Genomic DNA, 20,477 nt, shown 5'->3' on the forward strand with positions numbered 1-20,477 from the left:
TCTGATGTTTTTAATGCAGTTCTTCGATTAAGAGGGTGGAAATGATATAGTTTTGGCAAACTTGAGAGCTCATAGTAAAAGTGTGCCCTTTTTAATTCCAGATTTGGGATCCAGTACAGATATCCTTTGTCATATGATGCCTTTCTATAGCTATGATGTTCCTCATACTTGTGGTCCAGATCCAAAAATCTGCTGCCAGTTTGATTTCAAACGTCTTCCTGGAGGAAGAGTAAGCTGTCCGTGGAGAGTTCCACCAGAAGCCATTCATGCTGGAAACATTCAACACAGGTACAGTTTTTACACATCTTAAAAAGGAAAAACTTAAAAAGCTGGTCAAAGATATGTGTTACAGGATGTCGCTTCGAATCATCTCATTTTCAAATACTTTATTTTCCCTATTTTTTATCCCTTCTGGTCCACCTCAGAAATCCAAACAGCAAAGTTGTTGTGGTTTGTTAGTAAGTTGATAAAAGAATCTGGAGTTACATCAACTTTCCTGGTTTCTTTGTTTTGTTTTTGCATGAAAGATCTTCTTTCCTACCACTTTTTTTTTTTTTTTTTTTTTTTTTTTTTTTAAACTACGGATCAGAATTCTTGCCTAACTTGACACATCTCAGGATCTGTATTTGGTCAGGGCAGTACTGTCACCATCAGTGAGCATTTTACTGCTCTGAAGTGCCGGTATATTAAAAGTTGAAGTATGTAATTGGCTTTTGGGTGCAGGTGGCTTATTATCTGCTACAGTATCAGCTGCTGCAGTATCAGAATAATTGCAGGTGGTCACGGTTCTCAAAATTCTTTGAAACTTCCTTACGTATGAAAAGCAGAAAAAACAAAATGCGTGGAGTTAATGCTTTGCATCTTTATCAAATATCTTTACTGTTCTTTATTTTACTGTGTTTCCGTAGGTTTTAGCTACTTTGATGTGGGTGAAAGTCATAATTCATATGCATTTTATAATATTTAAGCTTCTACTTTAGAAGATACAAAACATTCTGCTTAGAGGGTTCTTTTTAAGGTTCTCAGGTCATTAGATCTAACATTCTGGTACTGAGTAATAAATGAAAGCAGCATGGAAATAGAGCTTTCCTGATTTGGGGGAATAAATTTATATAGAACTATAATTGAGATTTGTATAATCCCCCCCAAATCTATATTTGGTTTTTATTAATCCACTGGCAATAGGCTTCAAGTACAAAATCCAATTGTTATATATATATAACTCCTGGTTTACTGTAATTTTTGTGAATAGACAATGATTTGTCTCCTGCCTGTGGAAGACTTCAGGGATAGTGTGGTTTAGTATCCTGTAACTGCAATACAGTCAGATATTTTCCATGGTATATCCTCACAGTAATTGACAATTGTGGCCTAGGTTTCCTGGACTGGAAAGTTTAAATGAATCCGTGTCCTGTGTCTTACGTGTCCTGTGAAAAAAAAAAAAAAAAGTGAAATTTAATCCAATTCAGGTTTTTCAAATACAAATATTGATTTTTATTTTTTTTTTAGCACTGGTCAGAACCAAATTGTCAAGTTTTACAAAACCACTTCTCTATTTTGAAAATAAATAAATTGAAGATGGAACAGCTAAAGGTTTTTGCAGAAAAAGATTGTATTCTATCGTCCTGTTTACTGTCTTCGGGCCTTGTATAACTAAAACCATCTGTGAATTCAAGAGCTGGAAATGTTGGCAGGTGTTTAAAATTATTGCAAATTGCTGAGTATGGTGAATTACAGACAGGGGTGACTTAGATTTTAGTCTTGATGCTGCGGTTTTGAAGTGAGCTGCTGTCATCAGAAATGTGATTTGTGATGATGACACATTAAAATTTAACATAATTGTAATATTTTGGCAGTGGAAATGCTATGATAAAGTAATTTGAAAGTACAAAAATGAAAGGTGAAAGTGATGAGAGCAGTAGACAGAAGAATCATATCAAGATATCTAGTGCTTATCAACAGTGGAAAAAAAGGCCCACATTTTTAGGTCAGTTTTAGAAAGTAGAATCTTGAATAAGTACCACAATTATTGGAGTCAAATAGATTTATATGAGCAACAGTTCTTGTTTAACGAATATTTATATGTAGGCTATAAGAGTAATGTAGAGAGCCTGCTTGGAATGTATTTTTATTTATTTATTTATTTTGTTTTAATTTATCTCTGAGTTTCCAAGATGCAACTTTTGCATAACAATATAAATTAGACCTTGTATAAGAAACAGTTCTTTCATCACATCACATGGAATCAATAAAAGAAATGAGGTGAGCATATAATGAAGGTATGATCAAGTTGAAGCATACCAAGTCTCAATACGACCTCTGGAAAAAAAAATCTTTTGCATCAATTTTCAATGGACAACTGCAAACAGTAGATAACTTAGTGTCTAACACAGAATTGAAATAGGATGATAGATATCTAAGAAAAAAGTAAAGCTAACACCTTGTTTTTGAGTTGGGCCTGGCTTATTTATGTTTGATATACTACAAAGAACATGGGAATTTCCAATTTTAAAGCCTGGTTTCAATAAATCCATTAAAATAAAGGAAATGCTGTTTTGCTGGATAATGCTAAAAATATTTCTCATTTTAAAAGACAAAGTTGGAATATTGCAGGCAACCAAAAACTTTTCTGGTTGGACCTGTGTAACAAAACAAGTTTTACAGTTCTTATGATGAAGTTCTTATGATTTGAGAAACATAGGAGTAATTGAAAAATCTCTCTCTACATCGTAAGCTTTCCAAGGCAAAGATTTGTAGCACACTAATCTGTCTCACATCTCTGGTTTGTTTTTTAAGACTGGAAAAACACAAGAGGTCTATTCTATGTGAATCTGAATAAAGTAGTATTTGATATACGTTTCATTAATTCAGAGGCAAGGTTTAGGTCACTGACCTTTTTTAATGCTAGAGTTGCAATTAAATTGGTAAAACAGATCTTACATATTCAGGTAGGATAGCATTTAATTTCAATACTGTTATGGCCAAACATATGTACTGAAGAAATATTCAATTGAAAACTTAGTACTAGTATCTGTTGGATTTTTAATTGCCCTGCAACTTTGATTGTGATTTGATAGGAAGGAATGAAACAGCAGTCTATTTGAAAGTCTGTACTTGTTTAATTAAACTTCAGAACAGTGTAGGTTATAAAGATTGTTGTTGCATATGACCAGTCTTTCAGCTGCATCTTTATGTTGAATTCTGAAGTTCTATCTTTTCAGCAAACAACTTGTATCTGTGTTATGAGATTGGTTACACCAGGAAGAAAACAAAACAAAACAGTTCCCCCCCCCCCCCCCCTCCTTTTATAGAAAGGGGTTGTTTTTATTAGGGAAAGCATGGCTTGTTTTGGTGTATATGTCTTTCCCATGCATGGAAATAGGAAAGAATCTATGCTGCAAGCTCTGTACTTCAGAGGAGTAGAAAATGGGCTTTCTCTCTCTCCCCCTACTGTTCAAAAAACAATTTCACCCTTCAGCTTTTTTCTGTGTATGATTGGTCCTACTGCTCAACATGCAACTGGCGAGTAGAATTACATTGCTGATGTGGCATTGGTGGTTCATGATTGCATTTGATTTCCAATTCTTGAGGTTGGCACCCTATTAGGAAGTAATTATCCTGCAGTAAAATTCCTTCACAAAATCATCTAAACAGCAAATTGCAAATCATCCAAATGGTTTTGTTTTCTAGTTGAGATTACAGAGCAAGGAGTGAGGCCCTAGTGCTTAATGTGCTGTATAGGTTTAAGTAGTAGTCATGACTTTACAGTTCCTATTGTCAAATGTGTCACCTTGGACATGCTGTTCGCTGGTGCAAAATCTCTTGTGATTCCCACAGACAGATGGCTGCTGTTCGTCTTCTGACAGAAGGAGGAGGTAAAGCAGTCTTTTAAATTGGTTTTGATATGTTATAAACAAATATTTGGAATTTTTGTTTTAAAAGGAAAGACTTGTGATGTGAAGAGTTTCTCATGATTTTTCAAACGTGTTTAGCATTCAGAGATAATCTGAAGGCTTCCCAAAGAAAGATTAAAATTATTCTTGATGTTGTTACTGACTTGTTCTATTAATACCGTATTGATGTATATTCAGTATTTCCAACTTAAGGCGCAGTTAGTATTGCTCTGAATACTAAGAACTGCATAATGTATCTTCACAGAATCATCTAGGTTGAAAGAGACTTCCAAGATCAACCTCTGACCTAACACTAACCAGTCCTCCACTAAACCATATCCCTAAGCTCTACATCTAAACGTCTTTTAAAAACCTTCAGGGATGGTGACTCCACCACTTCCCTGGGCAGCCCATTCCAATGCTTAACAGCCCCGTCAGTAAAGAAATTCTTCCCAATATCCAACCTAAACCTCCCCTGCTGCAACTTTCGCCCATTCCCCCTTGTTCTGTCAACAATTAGTAGAATTTTTAACTTTATGAAAGCAAATTTGTTGTAAAATAAAAGTCATTAAAATGGAATTGCTGCTGATATGGTATAGCTATTATTACAGGGATAGAAAAAGTTTATCATGACTTTTTTTTTCCATTGGTTTCTGGATTTTTATTCAGCTGTGTAGGATAAACATATATCAGAATGCACCTTTACCTAAGGGGACAAAATTCACGAATCATGGTGGAATCTCAGGTGTTTGTTTTGTTTTGTTTCGTTTTTTACAGAATTCTTTTCTTCAGAAAATTCTGTCCAAGTGTTCCTGATGACTCTTTCATCAGAAATAATTTCTTCTACTTCAAATAAAATAATAATTTAAGAAATTGAGAGCAACTTGTGCATTAATAATAACAACAATACATTTATTATTATAATTTATTATTAAATTTTAAACAATGAATAAATGTTATCAATAAATTAATACACTAAACAATAAATAATTTGTTGTTGTTGTTGATGTTACTAGATATACCTGACTTGATACATCAGATTTTTCATTGGTGTTTTGCAACTGATATGAAACTTGTTTTCACTGGATCCCACTGCTGCCCTAAAATTATCTTAAGTATTATATAGACTAAAGTACTTTGAAGAAACTGTGAACAACACTGATGAATTTTGCAGTAGATTTGGGGGAGGGAGAGGGAAAAGGGAAAACAACTAGAGGAGGACTTTGAGGAGAGATGGCAAAGACAAATATCCTGTTACCTATACCCTTTCTTAACAGTTTTTTTTTTGTTGTTGTTGTTGTTTTTTATTTCTTCAAGGGGATCCAAAAAGTAAAGTATCTTTCTAAGAATAGAATGTATGGAAAATTTAGGCTGGCTTCTTGTAAGGTAGAATCAAGTCTTCAGTTACACTAATTGTTGTATATGGGTTGTGTGGAGAAGACTTTATATTAAAATCAGCATCTTGTTGAAAGTTGTGGAAAATAACTGATAAATACTTGGTAATCTGAGCAATAAATTATGCTATAGACAGAGGGGAGAGGCAGGAGGAAAGCTGCCAGTTGGGTGTATTCTAATGTCAGCATAACTGCAGATCTTCAACTGCAGATTTTGTGCTGCCTTCCTCCCTCCAGTGTACATTCAGACCTTGTGTTTACTCAATACTTTTAAAATCTGATAAGCAAATGGACAGACCTTGACCTGTTGATCAACTAAATATGGGTTTCAAATATATTGAATTTGTTTTGATTCTTGCAGAAGTGTTTATATCTTTGAGTATGAATTCAAAATAAATGATAGTGGACTGCTTTTGAGACTTCTGGACAAAAAGCTTATTGGAATATGGAGTTTGCTGCTGTTTTCTCTTTGATACTTTTTCTCATTCGTATTTCTGTTTTCTCGTATGTATTATTATGCTTTATACTCCTTACTAGCATTATTCCCATAACTTTATTTACAGAGGATCAACATTTGAAGATTTTGATAGGGACTGTGTTGATGGGGGAGGGAAATGGATCTTTTCAACAACCCAGACCTCAGACCTATAACTCTTAATACTTGTAATCTTCTGCTTAATGAAAGAACTGATATTTTCCTTGCCAAAGATTGAATAGGTGCTGAAGGAGAATTTCAGTGGCTTTTCTACGCTTCATTTTTTTGTTTGTTTGTTTTAAAGCTCTTTTTTTTTTTTTTTTTTTTTTTTTTTTCTTTTCAAGGTTAAGAGGGCTTGACTGTAAGACAGGCAAGAAGTTGTCTGAAGGGGGAAGAGTAATTATTAGCAGTGGTCTTCCACCAGATTTTTTTTTCTACAAGGCTGGAGTTCCTAGAAGATTAATTTATGGGCTTTTTTTCTGTCAAGGACATGCAGATATAAAGCAAGGTGTCCAAGGGAATTACAGGAGGGGATGAGAAGAGCTTGCTTATTATTTTAAATAGAGGCTAGAGAGGATTAGGATTGTTATCTAAATATAAAACAGGTAAACATAATTTAAACTGAAGGTTAGTTTTGGCACAGGAACAAATTGATGAAGACTGACCTACAGTTTAAGATGGAGCTTGATAAGCTTATTGGAGGATTTAATTAGCATAATGTTTGCAGCAATTGGTTGAATGTGGTGTCCCAGTGGAGGGAATTGCATCCAGCTTTTTGTTACAAAATGAATCAAAAAGTTTTGTATGCCTTGTTTAGGGTTACCCTAATGTACAAGTTGATATCTAAGAATTGTTTCAAATACTGAACTTTATTCTTCTGTCTTCTGAATTGCATTGTTTTGTTTTGTTTTGTTTTTCCAAGGGCTTGGATGATTTTAGATCAATACAGAAAGAAGTCAAAGCTTTTCCGTACTAAAGTTCTGTTGGCTCCACTAGGGGATGATTTCCGCTACGCTGAGAGCTCAGAATGGGATCAGCAGTACCAGAATTATCAGAAGCTGTTTGATTATATGAATGCTCATCCTGAATTGCATGTTAAGGTAAATGCATTTTTTATGGATTGTGGAGAAAACAGTATTTATTAATATTTTTAAATTACTTTTATTTTGGTGGAGATTTAGTTAACTAGTATGTAATAGAAGTTAGTTTGTTTAGACAGATTTTTTTTTTTAGCTTTAACATTTCCTCTCCCTCCAAAGCAAAATTGGTATTGTCTGCTTGAAACCTATAAATAATATCCAAACTAGATTATTTTAGAGAGCAGTTTTTCAGGTTTGATTTGTTTACTAGTATTTTTTTTTTTTTCCCACAGGCTTCAGGCTTTGTTCTTTAAAACTAACAGGGTTTGTTTTTATTTAAAAGTTTATTTAAAATTATTGTTTTTAGTATCAGAACATAAGGAAAGTTCTAGAAGTATGCATCTAGCGTATCAGGCATTACCCCACAACCACTCTGTCACTCCCCCTCTTTTTAGATGAGGAGGGGGAGAAGTAAAGCAAAGAACAACTCAGTGACTGAGATAAGGATAATTTAATTAAAGGGAAATAATAATAATAATAATAAAATAAAGATAATTATGAACTAAACAATTTAACTAAAGGGAAATAAAAAGGGAAAGGGGAAAAGGGAGGGGGAAAGGGAAAATAAAAAGAAGGGAGGAAAACAAACAAATAAAATAAATGAAGGCTATGTGGAAGTGCAGAGGAAAGAAATTGCTCTCTACTTCCCACAAATGAGCGATGATTGACCATGTCCTTGAAGCAGGGCCTTAACGCACGTAGCTGGTGTTCGGTAGGAGAACCGATGTTTTCACAAGAGCCCACCCCTCCCCTCTTCTTCCCGTTTCCACCTTTTATTGCTGGGTGTGACATCACATGATATGGAATATCCCTTTGGCTGGTTTAGGTCAGCTGCCCTGGTGATGTTTCTCTTCTCACTTTTTGCCCACCCCCTAGGAGGGTTGGAGAGAGGCCCGATGCTGTGCCAGCACTGCTCAGCAGCAGACACAACACTGGTGTGATAACACTGCTGTTCCAGCTACAAGTGCAGAGCACAGCACTGTATGGGCTGCTGCAGGGAAAGTTAACATCCCAGCCAGACCCAGTACAATATGTCTGTAGCACTGAGATCCTCATGCTGCCAGCTATTTAACGGTCCAAAGATTATATGCTGGATAATAATCAGTAGTAATACGTACAATACAAGTACCATAGTAATAGTAAGAACTATTTAGCTTTTCAGGTAGCTTAACCTCTAATGGAGATCTATTAAACAGAGACTTTTAATATGCCAGTAGAGGACTCTTCCAGGTTATTTCACCTTTTTTTTCACTCACCTGACATGAATTTAAATTTTCTTCAACTTTGCTGGTTCCTCCAGTGAGGCTTCCTTTTTCTGGTGTAACCCACCATGCAGATTTGGGATTTCTCTTGGTCTGTTCATTTTTCTTCAGAACTATGTATGGGTATATGAAAGTGAGGGACAGGTTTCTGGGAAGTGACTGCTAAGGCAAGGATCACTAATACTTGGATTTCTGTGGTGATGTCATCTTCTTTGCTTTACTGCCATTTGCACTGGGAAGTTACCACATTCTGTCCACCTAACAGATACTTGCTTCTTCTGAATAATTTTGAAAAGTGAATACCAAATGCTGAAATAGGACATCTTTATTTTCAGAGTTAAGTTCCTGTTACTTCAAGTCAAAGGAACTGAATTTAAAAAAAATGTTCTCAAAAGCTTGTTTTTGTTATTGTAAATGGTAGCATGCTAGTTTGTATGCTTGTTGTTAAAACTAAAATACATGGACATTCCATAACTTAATGATAACTACAAGTTTTAATTTGAAAAGTTTATTTTAAGGATGCTTGTGGTAACATGGTCTTCTGCACAGTGCTATTCTTACTTTACTAATTGTTTTTCCACTACCAAAATCCAGTTTGCCTTCCTTAGGTGCTTTGACAATATCTCTTAATGCTGACAACATTGACATCACTTCCTTCTGCTCCCTTTATTCAATTTTTGTGCCCCTTAAGTTTGAAGGTACAGTCTTTTGAAGTACCCTGTAAAGGGCTAACGTTATTGCATTATTTTTTTCTGAACATTTTTAATACTGATTTTATAATTAATAAAAAAATATAATTAATTTTTATGCCCCTCTGTTATGTTACATATTAATAAACAACAATTTATTTGAATGTAGATTAAAAAAAAAAAAAGCTATTAAAAGGCTAATTTTTATTTTTTTATATTCTGATCAGGAGTCATCATGGGTTAAACATATATTGTAGATTCTGGAACACAGTAGTGTTAATTTTGAAAAAGCAAGATTGAGACAGCTATGTTCTTGTTGAATTAGATTGTTACTTATTTAGTCCAGACCTCTAATTAAGTAATACTGAGCTATTACTTTGCACATGTATTAGACTTAGTCATAAGACACAAAAGGATGCTTCTGCTCCTTGTTAACATTTAGCTTGTATTTTAGATATTGATGCATACTTAAAAAGCAAAAAATAAAAAATAAATCACACCACTTGGATTGGAAATTCATGAAGAATTTATGGAAGAACTGTTCCCTTTGTCTGAAAACTGTGCAGGGAAACTGCATTTCTGTTGTAATTCTGCTTGAAGACTGGCATATTCCTTGAATATGAAAGCAAGGATGCTAATTCTCTTCTGATGTCTTAACTATGTCATAGTAACTTTAATTTTTCTTTCAGGCACAGTTTGGAACTTTATCAGATTACTTTGAAGCTCTGCGCAAAGAAAGCGATTTGGGTGAAAAGAGCAGCAGTTCACTTTTTCCTGTTTTAAGTGGAGACTTCTTCACCTATGCAGACAGAGATCATCATTACTGGAGTGGATACTTTACATCGCGACCCTTCTATAAACGACTGGATAGAGTCCTAGAATCCTATTTACGGTAAATACTACTCTGGAAACTTAATTTGATAAGTATATTTTAAGTTTACTTACAATAAAGGTAGTCTAATAGCTTCCAACTGCAGTTCTATAGTTATGAAGATTAGCAATGTACCTAAAATTTTAATAAATACACAGAAATATAGTTATATTTTTCCATTCAAGCAAATAAGTTGTTCTAAGGTATTTCAAGTTACCAGCAAGTCCTGAATCCATGAAAAATAGCAGGTAGCATGTCTTTTATTTCTTTGTGTTGAATTTGGGTTACAATCAGATCATTTTTTGGTCTCAGAGTTCTGCAAGGGTCAGAGGCAGTTTAGAAGTAGCCAGGAACATTGTGTGACCTCAGACTGAGGACTGACCTGAAAAGTGTTTGCATCTTTTTTTAAGAAAAAAATTATTGCTGAATTTTGGTAACAGTAATTAAATGGTTCTCCTTTGTGGGAGCGGTAGATAGGATACACTGCAAAAAGACTCAATTGTATTTTAAGTCTTCAGAAATATACTTTGGACAGGTGCATGGGATGTGAACTTTGGATTTCTCACCTGTTCTCAAAACTTGGGAATTCTACTTCCAAAAGATTATTGTTCAAAGGAAACCTCAAAGGCAAAGGATATATTTTGTCTTGTGGAAGGACCTTCTGAAGCACAGATCCTGCCTCCTGTGCTGCTTCTATTTTCAGTTCAGACCCTTTTGGGCTAGAGAAAAACTGCATAATGCTAAGCTGTCCTTAAAAAAAAAAAAAAAAAAAAAAAAAAAAGTATTTGTGTTTTCTTCCTCCTTCCGAGGAATCAGGTCTTTACTTCGGCAGTGGAGGCTGTGCAAACTTGGAATGCAGCTTCTCCATGGTCTGTAATGTCTGTTTTTCTTGTAATTAAAGTGGCTTTTTTAGTCTTCTCTCTGAACTCATAAGATTACAGAGTGAGTGACCTGAGGGAAATCAAGAAAATTAGTTAAGAAGAAATGGGAACAATGGGAAGACTAAGAAATGTAAAAGTGAGGGCCTGAGACTGAAAAACGTGTTTAGGAAGAGACGATGTAACAAAAACTTTGAATGTATTGCAGTGAGTAGTAAGGAGAAAAGAGGCTTCACAAGTTTCAAAGCAGGGAGGAAGGAACCCAAAGAGTCTGCAAAAAGAAGAAAAACAAGACCAAAGTTAGGAGGAATGACAAATTCCCTTCAGCAGAAGAATGTAAAAATACTGTAGTAAAGATAGAGAAATGACTTCTGTAGTGTTTTGGTTTTGGAAAATGATCAGTGCATATGCCTAAAGCTTATTAAAATGATGCTGTGTTTTTGTGTTTCGTATTGTCTTGATATTGAAATGTTTTCAGTACTGGCTTAGTGGTTTCTTCTTATTGCCTGTGTTATCTAGTGTGGTCTGCTTGCTCACCAGTTGGTCTGAATGTTGCTCTTCTCAATGTGTGAGCCTTTCATTCTGTACATGCTGCTTTTCAGAATATCTTGCATGCATTTTTTTCACTAGTTTTTAAATCTCATTGAAAAGATACCTTTTTATCTGACGCAAATCTGAGACAGTGTTGCTGAAATCTAAGGAATGGTATTTGGACTTGGAGTCAAAACAATTCTAGTAGGATATGGTGTGCTTGCAAAGAGTGTGCACTGTATAACTAGATTTATTTTTATGCTTTATTTATCTTGGATTTTTTTAACCTTTATATTTGTACAGGTGATACAAGAATGTTTTTAAAGTCTTAGTTTTATTGTAATGTTATTGCTATATTTTATTTAATAAATAAAATGAGAGGCAAATTGAAATTGAGATACTTGGTTGAGGTCTCAAAAACAGTAGTGTTTTTTAGCAGAATGGGATGATCAGGGATAGCAGAGGTCTTCAAACGTTTTCCATCCTGTCAGTAAAAAAAAAAAAACAACAAAAAACTTGTGACCAGGCACCCGCAATATAAATTTGTTCATTAATAATTATAGAATAATTGAGTTGGAAGGAACCTAAAGATATCAGTTCCAATTGTCTGTCTGCTTCATGGCTAACCAAAAAGTTAAGAGTATATTATTCAAGTCAATACTGAAATGCTTCTTGAATACTGACAGGCACAGGGCATCAAACACCTCTTCAGGAAGCCTGTTCCAGTGTTTGACCACCCTCACAGTAAAGATATTTTTCCTTAATATCCAGACTGAACCTCTCTTGGTGTAGCTTTGTGCTCTTCCCATTGTGTCCTCTCAGTAGGGAGCTGAGACCGACACCTCTCTCACGATAATATTAATAAATTATTAATATTATCTATTATCGAGTAAAATATTTATTAATGGTAGAAAATATTCTTGCACCCCAGTGGATCATTTTGCACATCCTTTGAGGTGCATGCACCCCACTTTGGAGACTGCTGACAGCTGGTTTAAAGTCCGAGCTTAAAATGTATAAAACAAAAAGCTCTTCTTGGTCCCATTTTAAATTTACTGTTTATCTTTACCTAGTTATATCTGTTCAGGAAAAAATATAAGTTTGTATTGAGGTCTGCAAAATTCAAATATTGCCAACAATGTAGCAAAATTGCAGCTTGATACAGCTCTTAATGGGAATTTATATCTTACTGTGAACTTATTTTTTTGCAAGATTAGTTTTTAAATGCCAGTCTGAGTTGGATAAACATATCTTTGTATGTTGCCACATGTTTGCAGCCAAATTCTCAGCAAATAACAAAAGTTGTTTTTATTAATAATTTCACTATTTGACAGGGTGTTTTGAAAGCAGCTGTGAATTGGATTAGATCTCCATTGATAGCAATTACAAGTGTCATAGAAACGCAAATTAATTTTCTGTTTTGTCAGTGTTCACATGTTTTACTCAATCCCAATATAAATTAAATAATAGTAATCTTTCTTTAGTGAGTGATCTGAAATATTTATATGCTCCAGGACTTTCATTTTTATGTTTAATTCTTATTTGCTTAACTCCATGGTTGCGTTTTTGGATCCACAAAAGCTTGGTATTGTAGTATTTTATGTCAACTAATGATATTTTTGTACTCTGCTAGTACTTTACCTTATGGGAATTGCTTTAACTTAAAGCTAAAATTTATCATCTCTAGAGGTAGGGCTACAAAGATATATGCCAGTTTGCTTTTCTTGTAGTGATTTAACCAGCCATTGTTATTTTTCTTTCTGTAGTGGTATGAGATTATCAGTCACTATCAGACCCACATTATAGTCCCTTTTACATTCTGACCCTTCCTGGAAGCAGTGTTTTGTTCTCTGAGTAATGTTGCTTTGAAATCTGACTCAATTATGAAGGGGGAGTTGTGTTTCATAAGGAAGGCTTTACAGAAAGGATTAACTAGTTTATTACTGGAACCTGTGGTCAAAAGCTGTTGAGTTAACAAGATGTTTGTTAGTTCACTTGTTATTACTAGATAAATTGAAGAGGGTTCATGGTGTGAATTGAACTTTTGCACTGGACAGTATAAGACCTTTGACCTGTTCTTTTTTTGTATGTGAAGAAAAAAGACTGATATTTTATTTGTGGCTAAATGTCTGTAGGGCTGACAATTTTTTGAGAGAAACAATTGCTTGGTGAGTCTGTGGCCTTCTTTGAAAAGAGCTTAAAAATGTTACTCAGATTGGTTGGTATCAGTTTGAATACTTACCTTAATTTCATTCTACTCTTAAAAAAAAAAAAAAAAAAGATCTGGAACATGTCTTACAGATGTTGACTTTATTGCTTTGTGAAAACTAAAGACTTGAGATTCTGACCTCGTTTTCTTCTCCCATCTGTACTTTTCAGATCATTATTTTAGGTTTTTCAGAGTAGTTCTAAACAGCAGCTTTACTATTCGTTATGCTCAGCAGAGCTTGTTTAAAAAATATGCTGCTAACCTTGCTCAACATTTCATAGTGCTCTGTAGTATGCCACAAAATTGAATTTCTAGAATGGGTGCTGAAATGAACAGGTGGCTGATTGCTAAAGTGTGCTGTATTAAGACTTTCACTCTGATTTCTTTTTTTTGTATGCTGGATGTAGTTTTCTGTAAAATTCAAATTTTAGCAAAATTTAAAACAATTCAACTTTTGAAATTGGAGATATTGAACATGTACAGATTGTAAAATATGTTGAAGCTAGTCATTTACAGAAATGTCTAATAGCATACTGTGTTTACTGAAAATTTAGGAAATCAAAACAGAAAAGGTATTACTTATTCTATAAATATATTCAGGTGGCATAACGCAGGTGAAATTGTGATCTTGAATTAAATACTTCATTTCTGTATTAGAGCTATGAAAATATCTATGCAAATTCAGTTCTGGCAGGTAGAACAAACCTGTTTGTGTGTGTTTGACAGTTTATATGGTCAAATAATGCATAAACCCAGAAGAAAACATGTAACATCTAATTTTAAGTGTATTTTATATAGAATATATATCTTTTTGTGTGTGTGCTAAAAGAAAACCCTGTTAAAACCTTTTTTGGAAATCTAATCAGAATGTTTGAGATGTTAATTTGAAATGTTAGAAGCATTATGCTTACTTTCTGTACAAAAACAAGGATGTTAGACCCTTAGAGTAAAAGAAAGCATTTGTAAGGCTAACAGTGATTGGTAAGTGGCAGCTATTCATTCAAAAAAACCCAAACCTTTACAAATAGAGTACCAAGCATCACCAAAAGGTGATTTTCTTAGATCCACTTTATTTTTTGATTACTTTACTGACATTATGAATAATAAAAAAGCTAATGAGACAGATGTAATTATCTTAAGAATCTTTGATCATCCATGAAAACATGGCCTTTTTAAAATCTGATGGTGGAGAAGATAAGATGTATGGAAAACAGGACGGACAATGTCCTCATACTCTAAATTTCCTATTTCCCGTTTTTGGTGGCGGTGGTTCATTTTATTGTTGTTTTTATTTATTTATTTATTTATTTATTTATTTATTTATTTATTTTGCTTTCATTGACTGCAGACCAAGAATTAACTTTTATTTTAGCTTTGCCAAATTTTCTCAAACGTTTTAGATATTATACTTACTTTATTCTCATCTTTGTGTTTTTCATTAGTTATGTTGCAGAAAATTTCATGTGGATGGCTTTCAAGTTTATTTGTGGTGTTTACAACTTTGTCTTTACACTGTTAAAATATTCATTCATGTAAGAGTGTCAGTTAACTTCAATATCTGAAAAAGTTGCTAGATTTATATGTGAGTCTCTGGGAGAAAACCAAACCCTATTTCTTTTAAATTAAATCAAAGCACGTTACTAATGTTGTACCTGCAAAGGCTTTCATCCTTCAATAGCATCTGTGAATGACATTTAAGAACAAGATGTATAAATGAGTTCTTGCCAGTTTAATATATGTCTTTCTGAAAAGTTTGCTGTCAGAGGCCTGGAGAAGCTTCAAATACAGCATATTAGCTAAGTAAAGAGCAGAATTTGAGTTTGTCTTTTTTTTATTATTTTTTTTCTTTAAAATAATAAGAAATATATTCTGATCATATTTCACTAATAAGCCTTTTCCTCCAAGCTTCTTGGTTAAATTTCCATTGTAAGAGCTCTTCTGTCTGTATAGTGTGAATATGATTGTGCACGTAGAGAAATGAAACAGGAACAGAAAATACCTATCTATATAGATGTAGAAGAACAAATAGCTATCTCCCATTCCAGGTTCACCCCTCATTTGCCACGGGTGGAAAATTTTAGGTTTGCTAGGAGTACCAGGACTAAAGACTACTCCACTGGTACTCAATATCCAGGAAATTGTGGTGCAGCATACAGCTTCAGGACCTCTGTGATGACTGCCTATGAAGATACTTTGTTTCTTTTTTTTTCTCCTGTTTTGAAAGGTTTTGGCTTTGTGCATTAGTGAAAGTGCATGAAAGTTTAAAAATTGCATAATGGAGATTGTTATTGTTAATTATTTTAGACAGATTGATTATTTTAATTTTAAGGCTATTTCAACCTATATTAAAATATAGGTTGAAATAGTTCATGCAGGGTGGTGATAGCAGTGCCCAGAACTTTATTTAATGTACTAACAGAAAGATTCAAAAGGCAACAACATAGCTGGGAGTAAGTTAGGAAGGCATTCTACAGTTTCATTCATTAGGGATGTAATATGTGCAAAATTGTTTGAAGTCCACAAAAAAGATTGTTGAAATAATTCAGGTTCAGGGCATGTGTGTGTGCTAGAGCTTGGTCATGCTTTTATCCGTACAGATAGGTACAACAGGACACATCTTAAGAGTTCAGAAACTCTTTGTAAAATTATTTATATAAGTTACACGTGAAGGTGACCTAAATATAACATGGTATAGTTTTTGAGAAATTAGTGAAGCAATTTTGGTCTATTTGCAGTGTCATGTCGAGTTAGAGGTACAAGGAGAAATTACAATAAACTGGATAATTTGTAGGTAACTGCTTTAGGCATGCTTCTAATGTGCTGTGGTTTGAAATTGAGGTGAGAAATACCAAGACTTTATACAGCTTTATATGTGGAAATATCTGAGAGAGGTAAACTCTTGCTCATAAGTTACTGTTCTCTAATACAGTATTTCTTCTCATTTTATTTCTGTGTGTCTTTGTTCTTTGACTTAAAATATTTCTTCTTTCTTCTTAAACTATTTTAACATTTATAATAATATTGAGACTTGACAGGAAAAGTCTGCATCTAAGAGACCGTTATTCATTATATCCCAAATATTTGATGTTTATTTTGGAACACGGCTCCTAAAGAAAAGGTTATGCACATTTTATCAGTACCATATGTGAAAACCATGTGTTAGAAATGGAACTTCCTTCAGTTTTTGAGGCTGTGTGGAAGAGGAGGATGAACTTAAGTGCTTCAGATTTTGCCGAAATGGAACTATGTCCATATTTACTGCACAGCTTCATTTTAATTTTAAAACTTCTTTTGGTTTTAAAGTTGTGACTTTGTTTATAAATAGTGAATTTCTTTTTTCTTTTTTTTTTATTTTTTTTTTATTTTTTTTCCAAATATGGAGGCAAAATGTCAGGGAAGTCTAAAGTTTTTAGTGTTCTCTAATTCTACATATAATTCTCTAATAGCTACAGTTGAGTCAATATTTAGTGGCTAAATCCATTAAAAAAAAAAAAAGTAAAGCTTTCAGATAGGGTTTATCCACTTGATGAGTGTGCATCTAATGCCTCTCTGTCTACATCATATGTGTTTTCCTTTCATGTTAAGTTGTACTAGGATGAAGTGAAATGAATGCATAGATGTAGGAAATTATACTAAACAGCATTGAGATGACAGCTGTTAAGCTTGCTCATTAGTACTGAAATTAAAGGAAATGTAATTTATAACTCAGGAGTTTGAGTTTACATGTAACTTTTTCAACAGCTATCTTACCTGCGAGATCAGGATCTCATCCGTTTCCTCAAATACTGATAATATGACAATGAACAGGGCTATTGTCTTTCAGTTTTGTTTGATAGTGTTCAGTGGTGGTTATTTGAAGTAAACCTTCTCTTTCATCCTTCATTTATAGAATTTATTCCTATAAAATGACTTGCCACATGCCACTTGAGGTTTTTACGTAGTTCTCATATGTACAATGCATAAAAACAGAGACCAAACTGCATCCAAAGGCATTTTTCATGTTAGCAATTGATAACAATGCACAACATGAGAATCATAGAATTATAGAATAGCCTGTGTTGGAAGGGACCTTGGAAGATGACCTAGCTCCAACCCCTCTGCCATAGACAGGGATGCCACCCACTAGAGCAAAGTAGGGCTCAAAGCCCCATTCTGCCTGGCCTTGAACACTTCCAGCCATGGGGAATCCACAGCTTCTCTGGGCAACCTGTGCCAGTGCCTCACCACTCTCTGAGTGAAGAATTTCTTCCTAACTTCTAATCACCCCTCTTTTAGTTTATAACCACTCCCCCTTGTCCTGTCATTACCTGATTGAACAAAGAGTTGCTCTCCATCTTTTTTATATGTTTCCTTCAAGTACTAAAAGGCCGCAATGGGGTCACCTTGGACCCTTCTCTTCTCCAGGCTGAACACCCCCAGCTCTCTCAGCCTTTCTATGCAGGAGAGGTGCTCCAGCCCTCTGATCATCTTCGTGGCCCTCCTCTGGACCCGCTCTAACAGATCAGCATTCTTGTGCTGAGAACTCGAGACTGAGTTTCCTATGTGTTTTAATACCTAATTTAAACTTCAACACATGCACTTATTTATAACTTGGGTAAATATAGAAGTTATGGTATTTACCACATTTTTTAAAAAAATTTACGTATTAGTTCGCTTTACATTTGTTTCAAGAATGTGTTATTTTGTTTTCTTTGCTTTTTATAACATTAATCCATAACTTCTTGGTTTCCTTAAACTATGAGAAACCTTCATTAACCTCAAAGATTGAAAAGGAATTTCAAACACTTCATGTTTAAAAACAGAATCCTAACATTTTAGGAAAAGTATATAGGAAAAAAATTTAACTGGTAGTATCTAAGATTTTTTTTAATGGGTATTTGTTTGATATTCTGAAGACTAGTAATTATAGTTACTGATGTTGTTGTAAAATAAATTTTTTGTATACAGAGATCTTACCTATCAGGTGAATGCTTACTGTGGATGAACCACATAAGTCTTTTGAAAAATTTATTCTGCTTACAGTAAAAAAGGTATATAGAAAACCTACTTCTATGTAGGTATTTACAGACTGCATATTATATTTATACAATACAGTTATTTACAAAATTACATAGAATTTGTGGATTTATGTATTAAAGATAATATTTATTTAAAAGTTGATTTGTAAAATGGAAATTGTATGTCTCCTGTATGACATTCTATTTTACTGCATTGCTTTAAGATCTAATTTTTATACCTTACACATTTCTGAAAATAATATAGCATTTTGTACTGGCATATTTTTGTTTTATAGCTCTATTTTCCATTACTGAAAAACCTTCCGGGAAGCTTACAAGGTATAAAACCAGAAGTTGATGAAGTGCAGTAGGGATTCTTAACTGTTTGAAGCTAGCAACAGGTTAAAAAATACAAGGTGAACATTTAAATAACTCATTTAAAGAACCAGATATGTTGAAAGATTGGAGAAAACATAAATTTATTCATCAGATAAAACGTGTGTTGCATTTTGCTTTTTAAACCTATTAAAAATATTTGATTTTTCTTTATGCTTCCAGGACAGCTGAGATCCTGTACTACTTGGCTTTGGTACAGTCCGGTAAATCTGAGAAGATGAGTGTATTTCCTTCAGTGGATAACTATAAATTGCTGACAGAAGCTAGAAGGAACCTTGGACTCTTCCAGCATCATGATGCTATTACAGGAACAGCAAAAGATTGGGTAGTTGTGGATTATGGCACTAGGTAATTATTTCAAACAGATGCACACTAGCAAAATATTCAGTACTAAAACTGCAGTATTATTGGTTACTGTAGTTTCTTCATTGTATTATATGGTAATATCTCATAGTAGAGCTTGGAAAATCCTGTACCTTCTATAATGTTCTCTTTCTCAACATGGAAAATCTTTTGAATGTTTCCAATCGTATACTGAATTGGTATGTTTTTGTTTATTCCTCTTATATCTGGTAGGTATTTGCTTTCTCAGTATTGGCAAAATGTTCTGTAAGCTTCTTTGTGGAATTTTGGGGAAAAAAAGTGTATGATATATGCCCATTTTTAGACATATACATTTATTATATCGTAGTTCAGAAAATGGTTACGTATTGGAATGTTAAGCATTAGTGAATTTGATTAATTGAGGTGGGTGATTGACTGTTGATGGTAGAGCATGGCTTTGAATAGATTATTATTTAAAATGTTTTTGAACTACTCTTCTGTTTAACCTATTACATTCATGCGGAGTATTTTTAAATTCAATAAATGTGTTATTTTTTAAAATAATAGACTAAAAGAGATATAAGCATGTACAATGCACTTAATTGTGAGAGAGTATTTGTAAAGTGAAGAAAATCCTTTACTTTAAATTTACACATCTGTGTGTGTTGAATTTGTAAACCTTGCATCAGTTGAAACAATGGAAGTGCCGGTACACAATTAATTTAATTATTTGTGTGTTTCTTATGGTTTCTCAAATCCTGCTTAAAAACAATCTTTAGTCAGACCAACTTTTCAGGCCTATGTCTACTTCAGACATTGGTAACTAAATGCGTAAAACACAAACTTCCCTGAGATCATCATTTTGAAAAAATACCTGGTGCATATCTTTAGGGTGCATATCTTGTGATATAACAGTGGAGTGGAAATGTACCTAATTTTCAGGATGCAAGCTAGAAATGTAGTGTAATGCAGAATATTTCTACGTTTTGCAGTCAGGTCATTTTGCATCCATTGCAACCATCTGTTTATAAGCTCAACCTATATCAGTGCTTAAAATGATGCTTTTCTGAAACTTATATTTTTGATTTTTTTTTAAATGCTGTTTGTTTTTTTTTTGTTGTTGTTTTTTGTTTTTTGTTTTTTTTTTTTTTAGTTTTTAGTTTTATCACATTGAGAGAAAACAACTTGTGAAAACTAATACTACTTTAAAATTTTTAACAGGCTTTTCCACTCACTAATGAACTTGAAAAAAGTTATAATTGACTCTGCTCATATTCTTATCCTGAAGGATAAAGGTGCTTATAATTATGATACATCAACTCCATTCCTTAAGATGGTGAGCTATCTTTCTTAATTTTCTCTAGAAATGTGAATAGTATTTTTTTCAATGCAGTTTGAGTGGCCTGGAAACAATCATAC

The 20,477-nt window shown here is 33.7% G+C and overlaps 1 protein-coding gene across 1 annotated transcript in view; it reads left to right on the top strand.

The window, feature by feature from the left end:
• The window catches only part of MAN2A1 (mannosidase alpha class 2A member 1), a 131,158-nt gene that overhangs the window by 38,471 nt on the left and 72,210 nt on the right, over window positions 1-20,477 (top strand). The window contains exons 7-11 of the mRNA XM_084503520.1: window positions 102-288; window positions 6,685-6,862; window positions 9,542-9,744; window positions 18,897-19,082; window positions 20,280-20,394. Coding sequence (XP_084359646.1) covers window positions 102-288; window positions 6,685-6,862; window positions 9,542-9,744; window positions 18,897-19,082; window positions 20,280-20,394 — 869 coding nt within the window. The remainder of the gene's footprint in view (window positions 1-101; window positions 289-6,684; window positions 6,863-9,541; window positions 9,745-18,896; window positions 19,083-20,279; window positions 20,395-20,477) is intronic.

This window comes from Aythya ferina, assembly GCF_964211825.1.
Source record: "Aythya ferina genome assembly, chromosome: Z".
Taxonomy (NCBI): Eukaryota; Metazoa; Chordata; class Aves; order Anseriformes; family Anatidae; genus Aythya; species Aythya ferina.